Raw genomic sequence first — 14,059 nt, 5'->3', positions numbered from 1 at the left:
AGGAAGTGCCTTACCAGTCATGGCACACGGGACATTGTCCTCAGGCCTTAAGTGTTTAATCTGGAGGATGCTACTGTAAAATGATTCTATTAGTTTAATCTGAGCTGTTATTTAATGTTATATTTCAAATTTGTAAGCTGTCTTTGAATGGCTTATAAATAAAAAGGCAGGGTAAAAACATTTTAAATAGAGAAACCTAAAATAGTACACCTATTCACATAACTTGTGGGTGCAAATAATGGGTGTTATAACCAAAGTCCAACTCACAATCTTCAGTGGTGAGGTGGTGGATTCAGAGGTGGAATTGGAATAGGAGAGGTCCTGCCCTTAGAGCAAGCTGTGGGGCAAGTGGAACCCATTTTGTCTGGCCTGAGGAATTTGTGTTGCTCTCCCCTGATTCCAAGGACAGCAGCTCAGAGGCCCCAGTGGACCCACAGTTTTCCCTGCTGCCATCATGGCTGCTGAAGCAGACAGGGAACTTTCCAAGTAAAGGGGTTTCTCTTAACGGCATTTGAGCTGTGGTTCTGTTTAAGGCTCAGTCTGAGGTTGGCTGCTGCTGAAGTTTTAATAATGTATTTGGGTTTATTTTAACCCAGATTGGGGATGGCTACATAATGCTGAATATGGGAAAAGAGGATTATTGCAGTTCTTCTTAGCATAACATCTAAATGCTTTAGATTATCTGTAGTTAAAAGAAGTATCATCTGGTAAGAAATATGTTCACATTTAATTTTTTTTAAGATTTTAAAAAACTCCTCTGCTTATCAGAGCAGCTTGTCTATGTCAAAGTTATGCTTCACATTATTCTTAGTCATGCAATAGCCTGGAGGAAAGAGGCCTATGAATCAAAGAACTGACAGATCCCCTGAAGTATTTCTTTGACATAATACCTAATTTATATTTCAAGTGTACTAATGGATTTCCATATGAATAAAGTACAACATAATAAGGAATATTCTGCACCATGGGGTTTCTTAAGTTATTTTGTATATCTTTACTCTGAAAATAAAAACAAAATGTCACTAGCTATTTGGAGTTCACTGCCATATATATATTTATACTGGAATAGGTCTTTCGCTTTTGTAAGACACAAATGCCTAAAGCATATGTTTCTTGTCAGCTCAAGGTGTGCAAAATCATGTGTTAAGGATACAAGCATAGCATACTGACAGTGGGTGAAAGTCAACTAAATCATACTCCAAATCAGGTCTGGCCCAGCCATGAGACAAGGTGAGGCCATCACCTCAGGCGGCAGTTGTGGCCTCCAAGGAGCATTGCCACTTGCTGCCCCCTCCTCTGCACCTAACTACCTGCACCTCTCCTCATGCATGCACACCTCTGCAGTGGGAGGGCATGGTTTGGTGGCACCCAGGACAGGGCACGGAGGGTGAATGGAGCCTGCCAGCCCAGCCCTTGCCACCAACACCACTGGAGCAACTCCACCCCAAGCCACTTTGTGAGTCTGGGGCGATCACACCCTTACAGAGTGGCTCGGGCCTGGCAGGGAGAAGGATGCAAGGGTTCATGGCTGTTGCATCCTTCTCCCACTGCCCTGCCAGCCCCCAGCCTTGCAAAGCAGCACAGGGCTGGTAGGGTGGTGTGAGCAGCAGCCCCCATAAAAATATGCCTGGGGCCGTCGCCCCGGCAGCTCCCCCCATGCTACACCCCTGTGCCTCTGCCTCCTTTGCACCCACCCACCACCTCTTCTACATACCCACCTGCCGCTACTGCCTCAGTTTTTCCTCCTGAGCTCCCTGATCATACCCTTCTGTTGGAGAAAGAGCTGTGTGTCAAAGCACCTTGCCCTCCACCCTGCTAATCCTTCTCAGGAGCAGTGCAGTGCTTTGTTATTAGTGTTGAACTAGGATTCAGCAGCCATTCCAGTTGGCCACTCAATGGGGAGTGAGTGGGTGACATTTTGTCGGCAGGCAGCAAAATGTCTTGAGCCAGCCTTAATGGGGAAAAGCTTGTAACGTAGAGCAGAGCCCAGCCTATTTAGAAGTAGAATGAGACAGTTGTTTTTTCTTAATAGCTCTCTGGGAAAAATATAGATAATAGAATCATAGAATTGTGGAGTTGGAAGGGAAGGGACCTCAAGGGTCATTTAGTCCAACCTCCTGCAATGCAGGAATTGTGTGTGTGTGTGTGTGTGTGTGTGTGTGTGTGTGAGAGAGAGAGAGAGAGAGAGAGAGAGACTAAATGTCATCTGTCATTAAGATTATGTATTGCCAGAGCTGCCTGAACATAAGTATTTACAATGCTTGAGTACTAGCTACTTCATAAAGCATAAACACATGGCAGTTGACTGCTTTTTTAAACTAATTTTCCTTAACAATGATCAATAATGAATAATTTTGAGCAATGTTGTAAATTCCAGAGGTTTTTACCTGCTAAGATTCTTATACTTTTGGTGAAGAGATTCTTTCCATGTCAACAGAAGTCTTAAGTGTAAAAGAAATTATTTGACAGCGTTGACCCTCCCTAAAAAACCCTAATCTGTATTGCACTTAAGTGATGTAATGTAGATGCCAAGCAGCTGTTTTGTCAATATGATATAAAATATGAATTATCTGTGTTCTCCAGAAAATATTACAACTACTTCCAGAAAGAATTTTCTATCGGTGGCATTTCCACAGCATAGGTAAGTGAGGTTTGGCTTTAATTATTATTTTTTTAAGATTATTTTTTAAAATTTAGTTCAGTTTATTAAAAGTTGGGGTACATTTCTCCACCTTCACTAAAGCCAGTGTACAAATGTCAAATACTTTTAATGGAGCTAGATGGTACTCTTTTCTTATTACTACCATTTATCATTGTCTCTAAACATACATTAATGCATTCAAAGCATTTATACTTCACCCTTCAGTAGGAAAAGCTCTGAGCAGCTTACAAATCAATAAAAATAACACAGTCCCAAATTCTTAATGTTTCATTGGTCTTCTTAATGACCAGCTTGGATGGAAATTTGAGGTCCAGGTGGCTTCTGAGTTGAAAAATCATGGAGACCCAAGCTTCTTGGAAGTGAATGTAGTACAGCCAGAAGTTGTACTTCTGAGGCCTAGCTGGAATTTGTCAGCTTCTTGTCACTTCACTCAGAGCAGGTCGGCTTAGGAGAGCCCAGCCGATATAATCACACTTAGAGCAGCTGGTCCTGCTGCTCTGCCATAGGAAAATTGAGGGGGAAGAGGAGCTCAGCCCAACTGGAAAAATCAGGAGCAGCAGCAAGTGTTGACGACAGTTTCTTCCTGCTTTTTGCTACTTTTCCTCACATGTCACTTGGAAAAGATTGTTTCCAGGAAACTTGATAGGATACAGGTGTACTATAATGTAGTTTAAATCAAATATGGAATATTAATAGCAGTAATTTGTTGCAGTACCAAAACATTGCAATGAGTAATCTAGTTATTACTATTATGTTTATTAAAATTATATACTGCCCATCCAAAGATCACAAGGCAGTTCACAACAAAAAATACAAAATGAGAACACAAAATACAGTACATAATAAAGCAAGAACAAAAACAAGCCAATAACCCACCTCCCACAAACACATTTCAAATGCCATAGAACATTAATCAGCCAAAGGCCTAGTTAAAGAGAAATGCTTTCACCTGGTGCCTTAATGAAGTGAGCCTCCCTGTGGGAAGCATTCCACAAACCGGAAGCCACTGCAGAAAACGCCCATTCTCAGGTTGCCATCTTCTGGACCTCTCGTCGAGGAGGCACATGAAGCAGGCGCTGAGATAATGATGGCAGGGTCCAGGTCGGTTCATATGGGGAGAGGCAAATACCAGGTAATTACTTTGGCCAACATGTATAAAGAAACTTAAGTACTTCAAAGCGACATATATTATGTTTCTTCCATAGAGTCCTGAAAGAATCCTAATTTATACATAAAGTTGTGACCTTGGCTTAAGTCATAAGGTCATGGCTAAAAGAAGTGCCATGCTGCATAAACAATATGACATCCAGGACCCCAAGGGCATGAAACAATTGGGGTGATGGCTAGATTGCAAATGGTGTTTAACTAATGAGTAACCCAACCAAGCGCCAATGGCACTCCTAGTCAGTGCACCTGATCTCTTAGAGAGTGTGCAGTCCCCTCAAGCACTGGTTGAAGACCATCTCAGTGGACAGAAAAATTGCCTGACAGTGGCACCTACGTCATGTCAGGATCGAGTTTCAATTTCCCAACACTCAATTCAACTTCCAAATGACAGATAAGCATTTCCTCTGCATGCTGATGAGGGTGAACCCTCATCTGCAGTTTGAAATGATATGGTGCAGAAAGAATATTGCCATCTTATCTGTGGTTTCTGGGAACTAGATATAAATGTTAAGTATTTCTATGGAAGTTGTACAAATAAGTTGCTGTGAAGAGATGTTGAGGCTTGCTGGCCCATCACACTACCAGATGCCAAGTAGGCAACAGCTCCTGAAGAGACCACATTTGGGCAGTGCCTGAAGTCTCTACCTCGGAAGGAGGAGGAGCAAAGTGGGGCATTTTCAATCATCTGCCTGATGGGAGGGAAGGAGCCCGGGTGTCATTCCTTAGGCAGAAAAGAGGGTGGAGGAAGGAACATGGAGGAAGGAAGAAGGGCACAATGCAGGGAACAGGTTGCAATAGGCAGACCCTAAGCTTAGTAAGGCTTCTTCAAGGAGATTGGGAAGGCTTGGCTCTCACCCCCTGCCAGAGGTCACCTGCAGGTTATCCCCTTAAGCCCCATTGGACAGGACCATAAATGGAATTGCAGCCTCCTGGGTTTACCCAGCCCCTCTCCTTGCGGAAGCATAGGAGTTCTGGACTTAAGCCATGCACTGAGGGAAGACACTCTGTAGTGAGAGGTTCCTCCAGAACACCAAGGTTACTTTGGAAAGTCTTAATGTCCCTGCAGTTTGGGATTTACTTCTGAGAAGACTGGAGTGGAAAAGAGAGGATTGGAACCTCCAGAGAAGGAATTACGGAATCGTGCCCCAGGAGTGAAGCCCTCCTGAAAGGCTTTACTTATTGGTAAAAGAAATCTACAACATAGGTGGAAGCAGGGATGTGAAGCTCCATATCTGAAATAAAGCTGTATAGCTGACCAGGTGTGAGTTGGTGTGTTCTTTAACTCCTTAGGCTGATGTGGCCAATGGAAAATATGACACCTCCTTTGTCATGACCCTTATTCTGGAGTATGGCACAGTTGGGTTAGTATATAAACAGCCATAATGAACTCACTTGTGGATTGAAGACATCATTTCCTACTGTATTTTTTCTTTTACTCTTCAGGTTCAGTTTTGAAGAAACTTTTGCACACTGGAAACTGTCTTAAGGTATTTCAACTCCTGTTTTAAATTCATTGATAATTAGAAGTTTACAACCCAAGCTTACAAACCAACATGTTAATTCAAATTAACATGTGAAATTCAGTACTTCTCCCCATTTACCTATTAACCCTTGTTACCATCTTTGAGTTCCTTTTTTTAAAATTAAAAGTTTATTGGCATAAACACATACAAAATACAATAAAAATTATGGATATGGTGAATAAAAATAGATCTAAAAGTACAAAAAATAAAACACAGATACAGAGGAGGAGTAAAAACCAATAAGCTACTGAAAGTACAATGCCACTTTCAGTTGTTGTGCAAGGAGAAAAAGGTGGGTCAATTAAGTTCTCAAGAAAACCTCTCCACATACTTGTATGTAAAACAAGTGGGCTGTTCAGTTGAGTTAGCATAGGAAAACATCTTATGCCATATTGAGTAGAAAGGATCTATTTTCAATGAACCATTATGGACTCTCGGTTTATGTCAGGTGTTCTGACAATGCAGTGGCCCATACTTTCGCTAGCCGCCGCTCCTGAGAAGGAGATGATTTGGACTTCCAGTGGTCAGCCACTGTCAGTCTGGCTGCTGCAAGAAGCATGAGCACAAGAGATTTCTGCATGATAGATGAGTTGGTCCCACACTCCAAGGATAGGAGTGCCAATGCTGGGTCTGGGGAAAGTACCTGTGAGGTAATAATGCAAATAGCATCAAAGGTTTGGATCTCTGAACTATGCAACAGTCCCACCACATATGGAGCAGTGTTCCAGTGTGTCCGCAACCTTGCCAACCTAAACTGGAGTAGCCTTTGCCGGTTATAGATAGATGGAGTGGAGTCCAATGCCATCTTAGCAATGTTTTCAGTGTGGCTTCCTGTATTCTTGCAGAGGTAGCTTTAGACCATATTGCTTCCCATGCTTGTTCCTCTATCCAAAGGCCCAGATCACTCTCCCACTTTGATCGTAGTCCCTGGGAAGAGCCTGATGCTTTACTAAGTAGAATTTTGTATATATTAGAAGCCATACCCTTATTACTTAAGGTCACATTAATGCAAAGTAGCTCACAGGGAGTCAGCGGGCAGTGACCCTCTCCTTTGTGCTGCAGTACTGAACAAAAGAGAACGTGGGTTAGTTGGCGCTTACTATGTGGGCTATCTTTTAGTTTACCCTTTAATAAAGATGCTGACATAGGCATAATAGCTTTGATCCTATATATTCCTTTTTGTTCCCAGCATTGATATTGATAATACTTATCATCAAAACAGAATGCTGGATGGTCCAGAATGGGCGTCAAGGGTGACTTCAGGGGGGCCAGATGTATTTGCCATCTACACCACTCTTTAGGTGTTAGTTGTAAAAATGGGTTGTTTTTTGTAATCCTCGCCCAAGAGGTTTTGAGAAAGGGCAGGCCTTGAAGGGAGGGTATCGACGGTTCCAATTCATTGCTAACCCAAGGAACTGAGACTGAACCATTAATAATATGTATCTTTTGTTTTAATTGAGTTCCTAAGCTATGTACATGTTAATTGCTTTCAACTGCTCATTCTTTCAAGTGCTCATGTACAGTTGGAGATTTAGAGGAACCAGGAGTCTTAACTCAGAAAGCAAGATGGTCCTGTTATAATTTGGAGGTGTCTCCTGTTCTAGCAGGGACCTTTTCCCATCCTCTGCCTGTGTTCCCATTGCAGAAATGTTTCTAACCTTTAGCTATTGTTGCTTTGTATCTTATAGTGATGCTACAATTAGGTAGCAGTAGAAATATATATTAAAAAATTGTCCAGTAGCACCTTAGAGACCAACTAAGTTTGTTCTTGGTGTGAGCTTTCGTGTGCATGCACACTTCTTCAGATACACTGAAGAAGAATACTACAATATTATGAAGCCTAATGAAAAAATTGGAACATACAACCTGAATGTAGCCCAGAAAAACTAGGGCTCCATCTTCTATTCACTAAAATAATCACAAATGCTTTACAAAATGTAGGATATAAAAAGTTTAATAAAATAAGTAGTAACACAGGAAGCTGCATTATATCAGGCAATACTGTTTGTACATCTGTCCCAGTATTGTCTACTCTAGGGATGGGAAACTGGTCCTTCAGATGTTACTGGACTACAGTGCCCATCATTCCTGACCACTGAGCATTGTTGCAAGTGCTGATGGTAGCAGGAGTCCCACAACATCTGAAGGACCATAGGTTCCTCATCCCTTGTCTACTCTGACTCGGATTGGCTCTCCAGGGGCTCATAAGCCTTTCCCATCACCTGCTGCTTGATCCTCTTAACTGGCAAAGTCAGTGATTGAACCTGGGATCTTATACATGCAGAGTATGTGTTCTATTACTGAGCTATAGTCTGTAGGGCAGCAAGTGATAGAGCTATTTTGCATCAGCTTAAAAAAAAATGGAGGAACAAAGATGTTCTGTGTTAGAGCAATATGACACCAGCATGCAGTCAGCCACACCTGCTTATAAACTTGTGGCTGCAATTTGAAGCAATCTCCGGTTAGACTGTTCAAAGCTGTCTTTCAGAATATGGTGGAGAATGATGGATTCAAGTATTGCATGTTCTCATCTCTTTTGTGTAGCTGTGTGTGTAAGGTATTTTGTTCATGTCCACTCGTGAAATCAAGAGAGTGGCTCTTAAGCTTTGGAGTTGTTGTGGACCTGTCACATCCTTTACAGCTGAAGATATGACCTGCCATAGGACTTTTCAGTCTTCAGTAGCCCCCACAGAGTGGCATGAAAGCCTCTAATAGACTGGGTGCCATCACATGCTGTGGAAACTGGTATACCTTCTATCTAAGTAGTGGTGATAGCAGTGTACTTAGGTTTGCAGAATTTTGTAAAATGGCTAGAAAGAGAGTTCGCAGATCCACTACAGATTTAGCAACCCACCTGACAATGCTAATGGGGTGTCTCTTGCTGTGGGCACACTTGTAATTAGAATCGGTAAACAAAGTAATAAACCGAAGTTTTATTTGATAGGATCTAGTTGCCCGGAACGCTGTATTTGTACAGTGGTAAATATGTATGAACATACCCAATGCTATTTTTCTAAAAAAAAGAGGTGCCAGAACTCACCATGAACCCTTCCCTGTTCTCTTATAATGGCAATGGTGTCCACCTGGAAGGTGCCAGAACTGAGTTCCAGTGAGTTCCAGCTTGAAGAAAGGCCCTGAATGTATCACAGAAGTATAAACAAGACAACTTTAATATTTTGAAATGTGCTAAGAAGCAATGATACAGATAGATTTAAGGTCAAGAAATAAGTAGATGTATTGTAAGAAAACTTGGAAATTTCAGATATTTCCAGACTGACACAGGGTCCAAACATAGGCAAGAGCTCAGAACAAAGATAGCAAAGCAGTATATCAAGGGTAAAAGAAAGCCGGGAATCCTGAGCAGTAAGAGGTATGCTACACAAGTGCAGTGGATGACCTTGAAATAGTCTTCAGCCCTGAGCTCAATAAAAATTTTTAGTTGCTGCGGCACTTGTGTTATCCCTCTTTCTTCCATTGTTTGAGCAATGAGATGTTGTGTACCTAACATTTTGTTTTTCTGCAGAGTTTTTTTTCTTTCCTTGGCTCAGCAATTCCACTTCCTTGGATCTTTCTCTTTTTCCAGGTGCACAGAGATACAGCCTATTTAGGATATCTATATATTGCTTAATCATCTATAAATCTCTAAGCGGTTTACATAGAACATAAAATATTCATTAAGCAAGTAAACCTAAAAATCATCAGTTGTTTATACATAATAAGATAAAATTAAAAATTGTATGTCTGATTACATGCTTGAAACAAAAAAGTCTTTAGCTGGTGCAAGAAACAATACAATCTTAATATTCCAATATCCTTGGAATAATGGAATAATGGTTGGGATAAGAAAGGAGCAAGAAAGCTACTCATTCAGTCATTGCAGTCTTTCTTGTAAAATATGGAAACAATGGGTTGTATTCAAAATAGCACAAAGTAGCTTCTTGTGCAAGCAGAAAGACTTTCATGTGCACAACAGAACCTTCCCCTCCTCCCCTTGCACACCTGCTGAATCTTTTCTGGGGTCTACCTCAGTCCTTCGGAACAGATTTGGGGACACCATGGGGCATGTGGAGGGGAAGGAGAGGGTAGAAGTCATATTGCATAAATGGAAGTCATATCGGTTCCGTCTGAAACCTGGACTTCGGAAAATATGGCAGTATTAACTATAGTGCCCAATCTTTTTTCCAATTAAACAACTGATTGCAAACTTCTTCAAAGGGAAAACTTTCTCTGCAAAGTGAATGCAGTGACCCTTTTTGGCAGTAATGGTTGAAAGCAGTTACAACAAAGTACTTTATTAAGGTGTTAACTCTATTTCTTATTTTCCCAGCGTTGCTGAACTGTTCTTTTTATATTGCTTTCTAAAATGTGTCTTCTTTCTAGATAAGATGTGAAGGAATCAGACTGTTTCTTCTCTGGTTACAAGCTCTCCAGACAAATTGTGCAGAAGAGCAACTGTTAATCTTTGCTTGCCTCATTCCTGGTTTTCCTGCAGTGATGTCTTCACGAGGTCCATGTACACTCGATACCCTCATTAGCCCTCCTCCCAGTCACACTGATGGTTTGTTTTTTGCTATATTCTGATATTTTCTCAAGTATCTTAAGTTTTTAGTTGCACTGTCTCCTGATTAAAGAAACTTTGTTGATTAATCATATGAATTTTAGTCAATCCATAGATTGAATCTCTCTAAATTTGCATTTGAGAAAAAACAATTTCAAAGAAAAAAGTGTGGGTTTTGTTTGGTTTTAGACAATGTGCAAGTATTTTTGCAGGTTTCATCATAGTAGTGGCATTCTCTCTCTCACATTAGGAAATGTCTCCAGATGTTCTTATAGGTACTTCTTCCTTTGGGCATGGTTGAGGGGTCCTCAGTAGCCCCAGTATACTGAGTCTTACTTAGAAAAGAAAAAGGGAAATTGGCAAGGGAAAGGAATGGAATTTGATACCCTGGAGGAAGACACGGCTAACTAGAACCTTGAATAGAAGCTCTTGTGTTAGGATACACTGCAGAGTTTTGCTGCAGGTGCTACCTATTCCTTCTGATATCAACCTTTAGTAGCCCAGTGCCTGTCACTTTCTCAGTTACAGAGGGTCACCTGAAAATGACACAGTAGTTTCTGCATACTTGAGTTGCTCCCAGATTTGCAGAAGCATATAAATTTACCCAACTGAAAAGAAAAATGATTTATTTTTAAAAGTCCCACAAAAGTCTAATAAGGATCTAGTCTCAGTGGCTTCTAGAACATAGAGGGTGTCAGTTGGAAGGGGGGAAAGGAAAAAGGACACCTAGAAAAAGGATCCTTCTCTAAAAAGGATCCCACCCTCATCTATATAGCAATAAAGTCCTGGGCTGCTCTAGATCCAGTGGCCCCTATAGGCATGGGTATTTATACCTTACTGAACAATAATCCTGGGGATTTTCTTCTACCGGAGAGGAGGAAAGCCATCTGAAAGTGGAGGATTCTGGTGCCCGCAGTCTCTGTACTTGAGCTGACTGAGCTCCCACCCCCAATTTTTCATTTTAAAAAAAGAAGGTGTTTATGCAACTGTGTCTTAAATCTTTCAAAATTACTTCTTTTTTATTTTAGCAAAGATTTATCCTGAAGAAATAACTCCACTTTTACCACATGTTTCTGGAGAAAAAACGGCTGAGGACCCAACATGCTATTTCCTTCAGCTACTGTTAAAATATATGGTGATCCAGGTAATTACATGTAAATCTGCTTCTTCAGCGTTGGTTAACTTGATGATATATTCACCTGCTCACAGCATATCTAAATAAGCACAAGATAACAAAGCAGAGTATATTGTAAGGACACAATTCCATAATTCGTCGCTGAGGATGTTCATCAGTATCTAGTGTCTTCATTATTAATGTGTGCACTTCATAGCAGAGTCTAGGCTTGGGTCCTAGACATTCTCTATGGCACTGCCTCTTCCCCTGTGTTCCAACATGACTTTTAAGATCAGCCAACATCTTGTCTGTATTGACTGTGCACTGTGTTCAAACAAGAAGATAATGAAGAGAAGTGTTTTCAATATCTTCCAAAGTAACATCAGTAACCAAGTAATTTCTATTTAGTGTCTGCTTGATTTCTAAACTCGTCTGTCTTGAGGCCTAAATATGGGATTGGAGAGCAGTGCATTTTTTTAAGTGCTCATATAAAGTGTTTCATTTAGACTTATTTTTCAGTATGCTGTGTATTAACATGACACTCCTTACTCTGGTGTAGGCTGCGAGCTTGGAATGGAAGAATAAAGAGAACTGTGATACCGGATTTAAGTTTCTCTTTGCATTGTTCAGAAAGTATTACCTTCCTCATTTATTTCCCTCTTTTACAAAACTAACCAACGTATACAAACCTGTGCTTGGTGAGCAGCCATTTTATTTTTATTTTTTCCAAATAAAGTGTGAGATACGTATATTTTCCGTGCGTCTCTTAATGTCTCTTTATACACATTTGAATATATTTTCTTACTATGCTCTCTGGTTCTAAATATGTTCACTCTGATCCAGAGAACCATGAGAGTGGCAGAAGGGTGCCCATCAGGGGACACCAGGCATGTCACGGTTCTTTAGCTTCAGCCAACCACCTGCAATATGGAGATGGCATAAAATTGACCTACCTTAGAGGGTTGCTGTAAGGGTTACAAGAATGCTTTAGGGAAGTGAATGTGTTTAGGGTTGAGGATCTTACAGCCTGATCCTAAACATGCTTGCTTGGAGGAAGGCCCACTGACCTAAATGTGTTCTCCTTTCAGGTAAGCATGCATTGGATTGCAACCTTTGTCTTTTATTCAGTAGGCATGATTTTAACAATGGTGTAGTAAAAGCTTCACTTCTCTTTAAAAGCTAAAGGCAAAACAACCTGAGTGTTATGTCTTTTTATATAATCAAGTTGTAGGGGTAGAAAGCTGGAGGTGTCGGAGAAACAATTCACATGTGAAACTTGTGACACTTTAGATCGTTCAAGTGATATATGATGACTTTCTAAATTTAAGCCACCCTTTCTGTACTTTTTGCCTGAGGAAGATAAATGATCATTTATATGGCTTTGTAATGTTTCAAGCATGGAGTTCAATACTTGTACAAAATATTGCTTTCTCTTCTTCATTGTTTTCACTGAGTGGAAAAATTACACTGTGAACCGTGTAATTCACAATGTCAAAATTTTTAGAATTACACTTTCTGTTTTCTGATTTACAGACATTCCTGGCCTGCGACCCAAACCAGCGTATGTTAGTGTAGCTTGTAATAATGAAAACATTTATAGCACAAAAATACCATACATGACAGCTCGTGTAGCCTTTATTAAATGGCTTGTAAACTTTTTTCTGGAAAAGAAGTACTTCACACCAACACAGAATTCTAAAAATGGAGGGGACGTTTTGCCCAGAATCATTCAAGTGAGTTGTAAATTGTATACATGTTTGTATTCCTTTAAAAAATGTTAAATTGGAATGTTATAGCTAATGCTTTGTTAAATGAACTGTGATATTTACATGGGCTTTACCCATTCTGTTTGTGCGTTTTGAGAGTTACTGTTAGCCATAATTACATAGAATGTGTTCTGAAATAAGCTTTTCTTCAATAGTAGAATAACATCTTTGTGACAATTGGCAGTTAAAAAAAATGAAATGTGGCTTTAAACATGGATTTAAACAAATGTATCTTGAACTATGTAAAAGATTCACACCTAATGCTAAGCCACTACATATTAAGTTTATAAATTATAATTTGCTGTCTTCTCTCTCCCCCCTCCCCAATGTTACTTAAGAGTGTGGGCGGTGCAATTCAAGATAAAAATTCTGAAGTGGAGAACAGTGTTGTATTGGATCAGGAGAAAAGTCATTCAACTAATGGCACATTGACTGAGAGGAGGCTCAGTGATTCCAGCTTTTGCAGTATTGAAGAACAACACCGGGCCGTCTATGAGATGGTGCAACAGATCCTTTTGTCTACACGAGGTTATGTCAATTTTGTCAATGAAGTATTTCGTCAGGTTAGTTCTGGGTGAATGTATGTATGCTGTGGAAATGCAGTAGTGTGCTAGGTTTAGTACCGCTTTTTCTATTAAGAAATAGGTGAAAAACAAGGAGCTGGGTTTTTGTCCCTACTCTTAGCTTTTCAGAAAAGGAAAACTTAAATACTGTTAGGTGGAATATGCCCTCTTCTGACATACTTTTGAATTGCACTATTTAGTTTAACTTGGACATTACTTACATATTCGAATGTTCAAAGGCAAATACAGTGGTACCTTGGTAGTTGAATGGCTTGGCTCTTGAACAAATCAACTCCTGAACGCCACAAAGCCAGAAGTGACTGTTCCAGTTTTTCGAATGTTTTTTGGAAGCTGAATGCCAGACGCAGCTTCTGCAGCTTCTGATTTGAGTGTAGGAAGCTCCTGCAGCCAATCAGAAGCTGCGCCTTGGTTTTCAAACTGTTTCGGGAGTTGAACGGACTCCCGGAACAGATTAAGTTTGAGAACCAAGGTACCACTGTACTTGTATTTTTGATCCCTATGTTACCCCAAGAAGGGATTAAGAAATCTAACTTATAGTGAGGTGATGTGGAATTTGTGAACCAACACCAAGTTAAATAATATGAATCCTCATTTACAATGACACAGTAGAGGAAGAAAAGTATAAAGCCAAACCAATTGTACCTGTTATAAATATCTGAACAGGTTGGTTGTTTTGTGTCACAGA

At 40.4% G+C, this 14,059-nt stretch overlaps 1 protein-coding gene across 11 annotated transcripts in view; it reads left to right on the top strand.

Annotated features, from left to right (window-relative positions):
* RALGAPA2 (Ral GTPase activating protein catalytic subunit alpha 2) overlaps positions 1-14,059 on the top strand; it is a 178,918-nt gene that overhangs the window by 20,249 nt on the left and 144,610 nt on the right. For all 11 annotated transcript variants that reach the window (XR_014566701.1, XR_014566702.1, XR_014566703.1 and 8 more), the window contains 7 exons: positions 2,584-2,641; positions 5,273-5,316; positions 9,733-9,910; positions 10,939-11,054; positions 11,584-11,722; positions 12,558-12,757; positions 13,129-13,353. Coding sequence is in view for 8 of the 11 variants with exons in the window: in XM_083748549.1 (XP_083604675.1) it covers positions 2,584-2,641; positions 5,273-5,316; positions 9,733-9,910; positions 10,939-11,054; positions 11,584-11,722; positions 12,558-12,757; positions 13,129-13,353 (960 nt within the window). In the remaining 3 variants the exon portion in view is untranslated. The remainder of the gene's footprint in view (positions 1-2,583; positions 2,642-5,272; positions 5,317-9,732; positions 9,911-10,938; positions 11,055-11,583; positions 11,723-12,557; positions 12,758-13,128; positions 13,354-14,059) is intronic.

This window comes from Podarcis gaigeae (genome assembly GCF_964106915.1).
Source record: "Podarcis gaigeae genome assembly, chromosome: 7".
Classification (NCBI taxonomy): domain Eukaryota; kingdom Metazoa; phylum Chordata; class Lepidosauria; order Squamata; family Lacertidae; genus Podarcis; species Podarcis gaigeae.
The sequence above is the reverse complement of the archived record's forward strand: the minus strand, read 5'-3'. Positions and strand labels throughout refer to the sequence as shown.